At 48.4% G+C, this 14,107-nt stretch overlaps 1 protein-coding gene across 1 annotated transcript; it reads right to left on the bottom strand.

Moving 5' to 3' along the window:
* Positions 1-725: 725 nt before the first annotated feature.
* Positions 726-13,874, bottom strand: LOC144159256 (adiponectin receptor protein-like). The gene is made up of 2 exons (XM_077690634.1): positions 12,405-13,874; positions 726-896 (listed from the first exon to the last, which is right to left on the bottom strand). Exons 1-2 carry the CDS (start codon positions 13,431-13,433, stop codon positions 780-782), a joined length of 1,146 nt encoding a protein of 381 aa, XP_077546760.1. The 5' UTR covers positions 13,434-13,874; the 3' UTR covers positions 726-779.
* Positions 13,875-14,107: the final 233 nt, after the last annotated feature.

The raw sequence follows: 14,107 nt of genomic DNA, 5'->3' as shown, positions 1-14,107 counted from the left end.
CTCAGCAGAAAAAAATTGGCTGGCGATTACGATGCTTGCTAATGCCATATTTTTGGGGGCAGCAGCACTGCGCTGAGGCAGCACTCACCCGTGGGTTCTCTCGACGGCAGCGATGATGAGCCTCCACGTCGGCGGCGCTAAGTGCGTCTCCGGAAGCATGGCTTCCGTGATCACCCCGCGCGCGTTTTGCACACGCACACCCCCTCACGTTTTACCCGAGCGTCGCGCGGTCGAGTGCCTCGTGCAGACACAGCATACTGCCCCTTCCCCTCCCTTACCGGACACTTTCGGAGAGCGCAGGCTCGCGCCGCCACGGCGAACCGCCCTCCCCTCCCAATTTCGCCACTCTCTCCTCCTTCGCTTTCTTTCATCGTTCGCTTTTTCTTTCACTCGTCGGTGTTGCCATCGTTCACTCGGTTACGTCGACAACCGGCTCAGCCCAGAGACGGCTGCCAAGGGGCTGTGCCCTAAAACGGAGGAGGGTGTTTTGTCGCTTACAGCACCGTCACACCGTAGCAAACGCACAAAAATACACCCTTTTAAAGACTATTTTCTCGGTAATTACGCCCTTGTAAAGGGTGTGTTTCCTAGTTTTTTGATAAAGTTTAATGGTTTTAGTTGTAGACACAAAAGGTGCAAATCAATTTGCAGTGTGCTGCCAACAAGCCCAATGCCCTCCTTCCCCGACGGTCCTGCCCGGGGGCAGGCGAGTGATGAGGTGTGTGTGCAAAAAAGCCTATTTATTTCGCGCGCCGCGCAGGCAGGGGGCGAGTGAGCGATCACTGCTCCTGGCATTCCCCCATGGTGAGCCTCTTCATGGCCATCTCGGTGATGCCGTGGTAGTGGACGAAGGCCGCCGCTATCACCAGGATGTGGAAGATCTGGTGGCTGTGGAACTGCGAGGGGAAGGAGAAGAACGCAAACGCGGTTCAGCTCGCGGAGAATGGCGAAGCCCGCACAAAAACAGTTCTCCGCACAAGTATCGCGAAACAGGCGCGGAATGCTGGTCGCGCCCAAACTTGTACACGTTACAGAAAATAAGTAACCGATTACGATTACTTCCCTTGAAACGTAAATGATTAGAGGTCAATTACAGCCCCAGAAAAGTAACTGAGCAATTACAGAAATGTAATTAATCGATTACTTTTGCGTTGTAAGACAATACGCAAGTTTACTCAAACTACAACGATGCTGTGGCTTGCATGGTAGAGAGAAGGCTGGAGGCTTGCACGAAAGATGGGGGGCTTACTGCGGGTTCTGTGATACAGCGCTGCACGTTAACTTTCAACTCCCCTTTGCGACACGGCGTGTACAATTCTGCACGCGACTTTGAAGAGCATTTTTGTGAGTTACAACCGCCGTCATACCCCCTTGAACCGCTCAGTCAGCAATCGCATTTCCCGCTCTATGGAAAGGTGCTGCCATTTCGCCAATGCTGCGTCGAATGCTTTACCAAAACAAGAGAGCAGAGATGGACGCCCCGGCGTTCTCGCGCGCGTCGAGTAGGTGTTCTTGGTTTTACGTTTTCTTTTCTCTCCAGTCAAAGCGTTTACTAAAGCAAAACTGAAGCTGTTACACTAATATATAAGGGCTACAGATCACAATAACGTGTATACGTTTTCTATTGTAGCAATGGTTAGGAAACGACGGTCACGTTCACGATGGCGTTATTTAAGGACACGACTTAATTTATTACCTACTTATGAAATCCAGTTGGTTATGGTTTTTAAGTGAAATTTGGGGTACCAAAAGCATGTACAGGAAGTTACAAATTTTTCTGACGGCTACAATCTAATGCGTGTCGCAAAGGGTTAAAGTTGTCGCTGATTTTCCCACGTTCCCTCGTTAAGAGGTCAGCTGCTGCACTGACTCTCTCTCAATGCACGCGCACCTGCTCGTAGTTGCGCAAATACTGTTATACTGTTTGGTCGACAATGTTCTCGTCTAATTCGACGTTTCTGGAAAGGAGAGAACTCGCGATGAATGTGCGGACAGAACATGGCGCGGCATTCGACCCGCCGACGTTCGTCCGTGCACGTCATTTTGCAGACTGCTTCTTCCACGTTTGTGTTTTGTTCTACTTTATTGCCACGCACACGTTCGCTCCAATAAACGTTATTTTTACGAGAATCTTGTATGCTCCCTGCTTCACTGCGTAAGAGCACTGAAACGCCTTTCACTGCGAGTCTGCGGGTCATTTTTCTGAAGACATTTGATCCCCCGCATGTATATATATAGCTTTAGCGTTTAAGCCTTACACGCAGTATTTTGCGTAATTTCTTGATGCTTTGTGATGCCAGTCAGCGCCGTTTACCAATTCCTGCTCGTGCTCAATTCGAACATCTTCCTCCACATGGTTTCTGCCCACCGTGCGGCCCGTTAGACGAGCAAACGAAAAATTGGACTTTATCACCACATCGAAAGTTCTCAAAGCCTTAGTACGCAGGATCGGTGCCTAAAGCATAAAGGATAGCCCATTTTTGTTTGAAAAATAATACCAGAACGAGCAGCTTTTCTTCGAAGTGGAAAAGCGGAACGCAGACGAGTAAGCAATCATCCTGTTTTCACATAAATAAGTTAGAGAACAAGGCAAAAAAAAAAAAAAAACACTGATAACATAGTGCCTCCGGCATTTCAAAAACTATATTCGGGGTTTCAAGCAAACGTCGGTTGCAGAAGTCAATGCACGTGGGAAAACAAGCAAAGAATCCAAAGTACCAGCGATGTTCATCCCAGTATTTTCGGAGGCGGCTGTGCCTTGCCTTCCAATTTACTTGCCCTAATAGTATACAGTACGAGCGTCTGTTCGAAATAAACGTAAAAGGACGCACAGGTACAATAGAAGACGACCTCCGAAAGAACTCGAAAACAGATGCAGCCAGTTTTTCGTTTCATATCATCTGCCTTTGAAAGACAGCCCAGACAAACAAGCGGCTCGGTGGATTCGTTTCGCCCTCGGCGTGGCGGGGATCCTGAAAGCAAAGCAATCGCACGGGAAACGCTCGAAGACTGTACTGGTGATACCCGCGTCCAAAAACTCAAGAATGTACTGTCTGATTTCACAAAAAACAATAAAATGAGAACCACCGGGATGGCTTAGCTTCGAACAAAAAAAAAACGCTGCGCGCAAAAATGAAGGATAGATGCCAACATGCTGGCTTTAATTGTCTGCGGGATCTTCTCCAATTGTCTCGCCACGCTCAACGAAAGCGTTTTCGCTTTGCCCCACGATGAAGTCTAATAAATAACGCAGCAGCTTAAAAACGTTTCAAACGGTAATTAGCTACGCACCCTTGTAATAGTGCTACTGGTTTTCTTCGCTCAAAGCAAACTTAAAGGAGTACTGACACGAAATTTCAAAGCTGTGATAACTATGTAAAACGCTTCCTTTTTATCAGGAGATATCTCCCAGCAAGTTTCAACAGCAACCGTTCAGCGAAACATATTTAAAATCCATTTTAATCTTCGCCCGCACGAGAAAGCCCAGAGCGGGCCGACGTGACATCATCTGCTACGTGCCCCAAACTGCCGACGTCGGGGCTCCCGTGACGAAGCCGACGCGCTGGCTGTGGTTGGCGCGCGCTGCTCGGGCGTGTGTACACGTCATGGTTTTGGGACTGACGTCATGCTGCCCGGGCCTGTGGGGACGGCGAAGACCTCGGCCGGTCTGGGCGCGCGCGTGCGCTCGTTCGCGCGCGCTTCCAGAGAGGCAGCGATATGGCAAGAATGGTGACGCCATGTGATACATGCTGTCATGGCGGCCGCTCGGCGTTTTTTTGTCGAAACCGAAACTGGCACGAATAAACGACGCCGTAAATGAATGTTTACGCTGCGCTCGACCGTCTAATCTGTCATTCTATGATTAGTGGGCTGGTAGGCACGCATAGCAGCGAAAAAAACGTACCATAAAAATTTCGTGTCAGTACTCCTTTAAAACCTTCGCAGTTGGACACCCACGGGCGGCAACCCAAAAACGAAGCGCCTGCGTTAACATCGAAACTTCAATGCGAAAGAGCGCATATTTTCCCATACGCCCGAGAATTCGTATTACTGATTAAGAAGGAAAACAGACGTGTCAATGGAACTTTAGAAAAGTTGCGATCTAACCGAGGTCATTTTTGCGCATGTGGAGAGTGATTATTGCGACCGCATAATGCAGCAGGATCTTATGAACCACCAACATTCATTCGCAATACCATTCGTGCATTGGCGCTTTAAAACAACAAGAACAAAAATCTACAATTCAAGGAGACAGCCCCAACAATATCACGAATATCCGCAACAGTCCAAGTTCATCAGATTCATTACAATGCTTTGAAACTGACTTTTTTTTCTATTTTTACGCGAGAATGGAGCATCGGACTGCTCACGTAACGGAGGACGCATACGGCAGATGAGCGACTTTTATCAGGCATAGCAAGCGTCCTACAGTCGTCCACACTCTTAACTGGAGCAGCAACACTTCGCCCACTTATCGTTTCCTCCGGCTTTGCTGCAAGGCAGTTTAGTCCCAACTGCTGCATTTCTTTCAAGTTTCAGGGGTACCCTGATAGCCGCGCCACACGTACACGAAAAATGACATTAAGTGCTTAATTCCGTAAGTTTTAATGCCATTAATTCGCTGCAACACGCAAAAATCTAATGCCATTCGCTCTAGTGTCATTTTTGGTTTAAAGGAGCCACGGAGAGAAAATACAACTTAGTTTAATTTGAAAGAACTAGGATTCAGTATCTCACTCAGCTCGATTATAGCCACAAAAGATTTTTTTAAAGAAAAAAAAATCAAAAAGTATTTAAGAACTTTCAAATATGGCGTCACAGTGACGTGTTATGAGCAAGAATGACGTCATATGGGCCAACAATAAAACAATTTTCAGTGCGTTAACTGCACGTTAGCATTCAAGTGATGCGGCCAAATGAAACTGGAGGCCCCATTACAGACGTCCAGTCATGTGTCGTCGCGACAGGTCAGTGAGGCGGCCGCCAATCGCACAAACAAGGTTCCGTGACGTCATAGAAAAGTTGCGGGAAATTGGCTAGGGGGTCGCGACTGCTTCACACGTTTTCTTTAATGCTATCTCCGTTATTTGTTCGACGATTGCGATGATATTGGTATCATTGTTATCGGGACTAAGCAGTCTTTCTAATAAACCAAACTTATATTTTGTCTTCATGGCTCCTTTAAGAAGTTCCGCACAACTCGATCGCCTTCACGAACTCCTTAAATCTGCTACTCTAGAACACGATGGGCCCCAAATGAAACCAACGAAACTCTCAGCCCCACAGTACTGACGCGGAAACGTAGCTGAACTTCGAAATAAGATATTTGGTACACCCTTGGTGGCGAAGTTCCGAAGTATAGACGAAGTTCACTTAAAACAGCGGCAAAAGGCAGAACGTCATGCTACTCGTCCTTTTGAATTTTTTGGACTTGGCTACCCGTGGCAGGCGATGGAAGCTGCTGAAGACACTTTTAGAAACGGCTCACACCCTTTCTTGAGAAAGCACTACTTCGCATAACGTGTTCTTTCACAAAAAACATTTAACCCTTATAAGACGTTTCTCTCTGCGTTGAAAACGTCTACAATATGAGTGCATTTCTCTTTTTGGGCATTGTCACCGTCATGCCGTGCACATTTATTGCCTTCGCGGTTCGGCTTGTAGCACGTACCGCCCAAATGCCGTTCGGTTTTGTAAGGCCTTAAGCACTTAATGTCATTTTTCGTGCACGTGTGGCACGGGTTTATATAAGTCCTCCACATTCGTTCGATCAGTTTTCGTTGGAAGCTTTCGAGATATTCCACGCTAAAGTCAAATATGATGCCCCAACTAAGTCTACGGACGACTGCACCAAGAGCTTCGATAAAACCGCCCGCGCGGCATAATGCCAGATTAAGACAAATAATCTTCTTTCCACCACCCTTGAGCACATACCCTTATATCCAAAATAGAGTCAGGCCTGCTACGCAAAATACAGTCGTCTGTCGTTCAATACGTTGTCTCTCATTTTCCTCGCGCGATGAGTTTTTTGTCGACTGGCGGATCGTAATCGTATTGGCTCTCGTTTAAAGCCGTACCCGCCACTTACGACACCACCGCCTTTACTTTGGGTTTTTTTTTTTGCGATTTTTTATTTGCCAGCAAAAAAAAATTGTATTCAAGTGTTTACCTTTTTCTCATTGCAGTAGATTTCAGCCGCTACCTCTGTCGATCGCTAAGCCTTTTTATGTTGTTCCTTTCGACTGTTCGCGCTTTTTTCTTGTTTGCATTTCCTCGTCACTTACGCCAACGCCCGCACGCAATGCCCCTCTTTGGAAGGGGCCGCTCGAAAAAGGAAAAAGACAGAAGATAAATAACAGTACTATAATGGATAAAAATGGAGATATGAAAGGAAGAAATAAATAAACTGCCCTACGGCACGGAGGACAGAATAGCGAAGGGAGGCACGACGTCATGCTTCATGAAGCCGGACGCGCCACCAGGGCCCAACGGTGGACTAGTTGGTGTTGACTTGAAAACATGTTTACGGCTGCGGAAAAAGGTCGAAGGGAGGAGGAGCACACAGTACATTCAACACACTTCAACGGAAATGTTGCCTGGAAAACGCGAAACACGAAGTGAAAACAGTATTTCCATCGCAGGAAACTCTTTTTGTACGTGCACATATTGAGTTCGCAGGAGCCGACGTATAGCTTGCCGCGTGGGGGGTTGGTTGTGTATGCATCTGCACCGGCGTAATCGAATTTTCACAAAGGCTGTTGTCAGTTCACGTGTTCTTGGTAAAATTTTAGTTGAAGTGCAGCGACAGTAGTGCCTGCCTTTTCCTTCGTCCTTTTCCGAGCAAACGTGTTTTCAAGTTCCCACTCGCATTTTGCATGCCCTCTACCTTTATTCGCTCCCGTCGTCTGCGCTGGCTAACCATGGGATACCGGCGCCGCTGCTATATAGCTGTTGCCGTGGCTAAAGTCCCTTGAAGGGACTGAAGCCGTGGCCAGGGCCGTACCCAGTTTTTTTTCGGGAAGGGGGGGGGGGGGGGGGGGGGTTGCGGGCACCACGGCGGCAATGCTGAAAATTCGTATTGGCTTATCCTCGCATATGAATCGCGCACATCGGTGACATAAAATAGAAAGTTATAAAATGTTGGAGCTAGAAAATATTTCGGGGGAAAGAGGGGGTCACAACACCCTAACGACCCCCCTCCTTTGGTTTACGGCCAGGGCCATCCGCTGGCCGTCGAATTACGACTCTCTCGCATTCCTTGCAGTGCCCTGGAATAGCCATGGTCCTTTTCCAAGCATTTTTGTTACCTACACTATCTAATGGCCCAGCACGATGATTGCGCCTAGTCGAGGACTATCCCTTGCGACCGTTTTATTATTTGCTCATGTCACGAAGAGTTCTTGTGTCCAAAGAACATTCATCATCACCTTCGATAACGATATGGCGGGACGTTTAAAAGCAGAGAATAATCTAAACAACAAGAATAAAAGCTCACTTCGGCGCCTTAAACTCCTGGTATCTAACGGAGGCGATCAACACACCACAGCGCTTTCGTAGCCAAACTAGCCAGCTCGTAGAATTCTAAAAAACTGGCCTCAAACAAAGAACCAATTCATTCAAGATTAACTTTATGCAATGCGCTCGACGCTGTTTCATGTCTGCCGGTCCGTCCGTTTTCCAACACGCCTTTTTACAGTCGCGTGACAGAAGAGCTTTAGAATGCGCCTTATCCACCGATGCGATAACTCCGTCGCTACTACTCCGCTGACCGCAACGCATTTTACAAAGCGAACGCCCTTTTTTAAACGTCCCCAAGGCGGCCGCGGACCGGTTTTGGAAACGACGTCACGGAGGGATAACCTAGGGGGGGGATACCCCATTCACGGTTTGCGCAAACGTCGTGTGCGCTAGCCTTCACTCCGGCATGGTTTTACCCGGTGCGTCCGGAGATCTTTTGATCATGCTTTGCAACAGACTCTCGCACTGCGTGGTCGCATTATCCTGTTTTCTGCAGTAGCCGCATTCATTCACGCACACGGCGCTTTTTTCGGTGAAGTGCGCACGAAATGCCAGAAGGTGATACAGCAAGTGCGGCTCGCGGGAACAGCGGTGCATGATGACAGGCGGTCGGCAACCCTGTCACACGGCATATCTAATGGAATTTAGAGCAAATGTCATTCGCTCTAAATGTCATGAATTCTGGGCTGCACGAGAATACCGAACGACATTCGAGGCGAATGGCATTTAGCGGCTAAATGAGGTTGGGGCGCGCATTCAGCGGCAAAATGAGTAGCCTCGACAGCAGTGGCGCGTTTCTAGACAGAAAATTTCAGTACGAAATCAAGGAATACTGTTTCTGAAAACTGCCAGTAAAATTTTCCCCTTCATACTGTTCTTCGCGAAAAGAAAATCAAATAAGCACTTACAAAAAGAACAGCTCGTTCCCGATGCGCGCGCTGCCCTGATACGGACTTCCTGCGGACTTGTCTGGTCTTATGACGCATACTACTGTCACCTAAAATGGTGATTTCCTTCTTTTTAATGTAAAACAAAAACTTACTTGTCTTGTGTTAAAAAACTTCTGTATGAAAACATTCCAGATGCACTTGAACTATAATTTTGCAATTTTTGCGAGCTTGCTAATCGTCACCGCTATATCACTATCGAATGTCATCTGTTTCGCCGAATCGCCGGTAGACCCGCGCAGCCAAGCCGGCCAAATGTCATTCACTTTGAATGCCATTAGATTAGCCGTGTGACAGGGGTATAGAAAGCGCTCAGTTTGGCCGCGCCCGTGCACGACACAACTGATACCAAGCGGCGGATACTACAAGATTACACAGGGCTCTTACATCGAGAAAAAAAAAGGGAAAAAAAAATATTGCTACACGGCATCCCTTCTCCCCTTGGCAACAACCAAGAGTCGTACACAAACATGAGTCCTCCCCACGAGCCAGCTTAGCGAAGGCACCATTAACGGTGTTCAGCCGTTCCCGCAGGTATATAGTTAATTATTTAGGGTGGAAGATCATTGCATAACGTTTTAGGGCAGGCAGCTTGGGTGCACGACGCAGTCTTGGCAACCGCCGGGCTGGGTGACCGTGGTGGAAGCCCTCCAGTTCACGATCTCAGCCTCATTACTTTGTCCCCAAAGGTGGGCCAAGCTTAAAGCATATTTTATTCTTAACAGTCGACCGCTTGGATCGGTCGCAAATTGTGAGCGTAATGAAAACTGCTGCACACGGAAAAAAAAAAAATACAAAGGGACAAGGCTGGGCAGAGATGAAAATGGCAAACGCACTACACATTCCCCGCCCCCTATTTCTTTCTTGTTCGAGCTAAAAAACAAGAGCAATCAACGTAATGGATCGGCCTCGTTGGTATTCCATACGTTGTGCTTTTGTGTCCCTGTCTTCTTTCCCACTCAATTTTGCAGAGTAGTCAGACTCTGAAAAGCAGAATCTGTGCCCTTTCGGCCTTTGCACTTTGTTTATGCAATTAGCCTGCTACCAATGGTCAAACAGATCGATCCAAGGATTAATCCGTTCAGTTATGTATTACACCGCCCCCATCTTGTTTTCGTGTTCCACACTCAGCCAGTGCAGAATAGACCTTTTGCACAATGTCATGCACAATGTAGAGGAATTGGCGTGTTTCATGATACACGGACGAAACACTGTATTCACCAGCCCAAGGCCAGTATGATAATTATAAGAGGTTTATAACTGGACCTAAAACACAACACTGACCCACACTTCAACGACGAGCTGCCCAGGAGTTGCGTATGTTTGTGCATGAAACTGGCACTGTAATGACAACCTCTAACACAAGCGAAACAGCATCCGCGCATTGCCCAACGAAACCTGGCAATCAATAAATCACACACAGTAAACAATTTGTTGAATTGATTGTTGATTTGCTTGTGCAGTAGTTTTTAGTGTTCTTTTGTAAACCGTTAGTATTTAATTGTGTATAATGATAATTTGCTTTTTGAATGCCTTTTTTATGTACATAGCTTAATATTTTAGTAAACTCTATATGGAAACCATGTTCTTGCTTATTTGTTTCCTTCACTAATGTTTTGTTGTACTTGTTTTTACTTCCACTGCTGCTTCTGTAACCTTTTTCGTGTACTTCACCATCGAGGGTCCCAGTGCTGTCGCTGACTGACTTCGGGACCCTTGTCTGTAAATTTTCTTTGTAACCGTTTACTTTTGATGAATAAACTTCAACTTAAATGTGCTACTTCATTAAACACATCTGTTAAGCAAGTTGGTGCATTATGACTGAAAAAAAAAATTGAGCACGACTTAGACAACGACAGTAAAGAAGGACGACGGGACAATTTTGTGTTCGCATGCTATCAGCTGCAGATATGTAATAAAAGAAATCTCGTGGTCATCCTTTTTTGGCAGCGTGCCTAACACTGCGTGTACAGTTATCTCTCATGTTTTCTAAGCAAAAACAGCGCAAAAAGAAGACAAGGACAGAGAAAGATGCACGATAGGGACTGCGCTGATCTTTCTTGCATCTTTTTCTGTCCTTGCCTTTTTCGCGCTGTTTTTGACTAGATTATGTACCAACACGCCCACTTTTCCACGTTAATCATTTTCATGTTTTCATTGCAAAAAAATGCTGTTTTATTACTCTGTTCAATTTTACGTATCATGCCAATGAAGGGGGCCTGCGGCCCTGTCAAGCTGACTTCTTTGCAGCTTTTTCCGCAGGCCCCCTGCATCATGCAAACAATGTGAAATAAAGTTCTGTTCTATTCTAAAGAAACAAAAAACAAGAGCGACCTGTCTACCCTTCACGACATCGTGCCGCCCCGTGCCAGTAGTTCTTAAATGCCTCAAGGTGTCCAAACAATGTCTACGGAGTCCTCATGCCTCCCTCAACCCCCTTTTCATGGCACAGGTATTTCAACTCAGCCCACGACTTCTTCTGATGGCATAAGCTAACTCAAAGCCCCACATGACTACAAACTGATCACTCATTGTTTTCCCCGCATACAGGAGCTATACTTATTATTTCGTAGACAACAGACGGGGCACGTCGGCAAAATCTTTGTTGGTCCGCCAACGGAGCAGACGGCAGAAGAGCAGGAAACGAGAGTGTGGAGAAGCCTGCCCTCACAACGTTGGCAACACTGTTAGGGAGACGTCAAGTCGAAGTGTGGCTTGTGACCTGCCCCCACGGACGCGCCAGTTGCACGTTGTCCCCAGCGACTCCTGCCACAGCTTATTAAACGCTGCAGTATGAACTGTGCAGCCAGTGCTGAACAGCAAAAGGTGAAAGAATGGAAATGAATGCGACAAAATGCCGATACCGGAGGACAACAAAAAGAGTGACGGGCAGTGAGCAACTGTGACCACTGAGACAGAGTGCTAATCCCGATTGGCCTGTCTTCTTATGGGGGACGTGCGAGAAACGCTGCATTGTGGATTTCTGAAGACAAAGCAAGGTATGTGCATCATTACGAGCCTCAAGTTCACAAAGGGGATGGGACAAGATTCCCATGCAATCGTAAGGATCCATCAATAGATTCTGAATTAACTGTTTTGGTGTCCATTGTGGGACAAAGTCCTCGCCCAAAGATTGCTTCTATCGTGAGTTTGCCGAGCCCATTCTCAATGCCTGAATATATAAGCGAAATTTGGCTGTTGATGATGATGATTAAAGGCATCACATTTCTTGGTTAAGAGGAGAAACTTTGCATTATTCTGGGATAGTGACAATGCCCGTGGCCCTTTTCACCTTCCTATTACAAATGCCAGCTTCGGAACACAGGAATGTTGCTTTCAACTGCCGGACAGCAAGACAGGTATAATAGCAAAGGTACTGCAGTTATTCCGAGGAAATGGCGCTGGTTTGCAAATCAGACTTTGAGGACACCCAATTTCTTGCTGCCTCACTATGCGAGCCGACTCCTCTCCGGTGCTGTCAAGAATATCAGGTGAAACGAGGCGCTCGCTGACTTCGCAACAATGCGAACTGTAGTGACATGGTTCCATGTGAATGGGCCTGCAAAGCAGGCACAGTTTGGCAAATGAGCGTTGTTGTTGACAGGGTTGTGCAGAAGCCCCACAAGGCAGGAAAGACACATACCCACACGCCTCAACGGCAGCACTAGCCACAGCGCATGCGTTTCATGCAGAAATATTCTCAAACCTAGTTCTCTATAAGAACTGAAAAAACCAAATGGAGAACGAACTTATACTCAGCAACAAAGATGTCGATATTATCATTTCCAATAACTGTTAGCAGCCTCCACTCCTGATTGCGTAGTCAACAACCTACAGGACATCTTGATCTGAGGCAGACTCAAAAAACGCCATAACGTACGACTCAACGAGCTCGTTTTCGCACGCTTAGGAGAAGATGTCTCAGCGGCGCCTGCTCACCAGGATGTCGCACTTCCCGGGGAACCAGCGCTCGGGCACGCGCAGGGCGTAGAAGAGCGCGCCGAGGATGTACAGGGAGCCCATGAGGCAGAGCCAGCCGAAGGAGGCCTCGTACACGGCGCTGAGGAAGCCCTCGGTGAAGAGGTAGTGCAGCGCGGGCACCACGCCGCTGAGGCCGAAGCCCGTGAAGACGCCCGCACGCAGCGGCCGGAACCGCGGCTCGCCGAACTTGTCCCACAGCGAGACCACCACGGCGGCGATGCCGAGCACGATGACGACGGTGAGGTAGATGAGCTTGGGCTGCGTGTCGCAGTAGAAGCCGTAGTAGAGCCATGGCACGAAGGAGCCGATGATGAGCAGCGCGATTCCGCAGTAGTCCAGCTTGCTGAACAGCTTGCCCACCTTCTCCGAGTGGCAGCTGACCGTGTGGAACGTGAAGGACATGCCCATGCACATGATGGCTCCTAGGAAGAAGCTGGCGAAGACCACCTTCTCCTGCCACTGGATCTCGACGGGCGGCCGCGTCAGGAAGTACACGGCCATGCCCACGAATGCTAGGCAGCCCAGCAGGTGCGTCCAGATGTTGCCCGTCTCGGTGTGGATGCGGAAGATGGAGCGGAAGCAGGCCGAGAAGGACGGCAGCGGGGGCCGGTGTCCCCGGTGCAGGAAGTCGTTGTCCTGCAGCCACTGCGGCAGCGAGCTGAAGTGGCACACCTTCCACGCCTCCTCCCACACCTTGCGCACAAGCTGCTCGGCCTGCTCGGCCTCTTCCAGCACCTTGCGCACCAGGTGCTCGGCCTGCTCGGCGGCGCGCGCCGGCAGCGACAGTTCCTCATCCTCGACGGGCTCCTCATCGGGCGTGCCCGGCGGCGCCAGCGAGGACACGTCCTCGTCCAGGCACGGGTCGTCCAGGAAGCCCTCGAGCTCGGCCGCGGCGGCCCTGGTACCCCGCCGGACCACCACGACCCCGCCGCCGCCAGCAAGCGCGGCCGAGGCGCCCGCACCACGACGTTCGCGCACCTCCATCATTGTTGACGCTCTGCAGTAGCAGTGACGGTAGCGACTGATCGGGGAGGCAACGCCGCCAAGGTCACCGGCCGCTTCCAATCACCGGGGCCCCTTCGCCATGTGATTTGTAAGGGATTGTGACGTGTCCTGATAGCACGGTCACTCCTGTCACCTGCGACCTTTGGTGCGCCGAATGTATGGAGGGGGAGCAGCACTGTTGCGCAAACCTAATCTTCGGAACAGCAATGAAAATGGGACGTGCGAACAGCACTTTTCTAATCTTGACGTCTACTACACCAGGGGGGAAAACAATAAACTCACAAATTTGGGAGCCACAAGGACGTGCAGTGCAGTGCTAAGGTGGACGAGGAATTTCTCGAGCGCGAATGTTTCACCGATTGACCCAGGCACTCTCGTGATCACGCAGTCAACGCAGTCCTGCACACAAAAAAAGTAATAAACAGAATGAAGCAGTGGCGCAGCCTTACGGCAAAATGCACTAGGGGAGCTTGTTTTGTAATACACGAGCAAATATTGCATGTCAATTTCAACTTGCATCTAACTTTTAAAAATCAATTTGTTTAACGTTGCATTTTTAACTACAACACTTATTAAAATAATGTACATTGAGTGCATTTTAAAAATCTTGCGCTCAAAGCGCCCTCAAGTTTCAATTTAAACAGGCATTTGTGAAA

The sequence above is a fragment of the Haemaphysalis longicornis genome, unplaced genomic scaffold, assembly GCF_048455015.1.
Source record: "Haemaphysalis longicornis isolate Haplotype H1 unplaced genomic scaffold, Haemaphysalis longicornis Haplotype H1 scaffold_10, whole genome shotgun sequence".
Lineage (NCBI taxonomy): Eukaryota > Metazoa > Arthropoda > Arachnida > Ixodida > Ixodidae > Haemaphysalis > Haemaphysalis longicornis.
The sequence above is the reverse complement of the archived record's forward strand: the minus strand, read 5'-3'. Positions and strand labels throughout refer to the sequence as shown.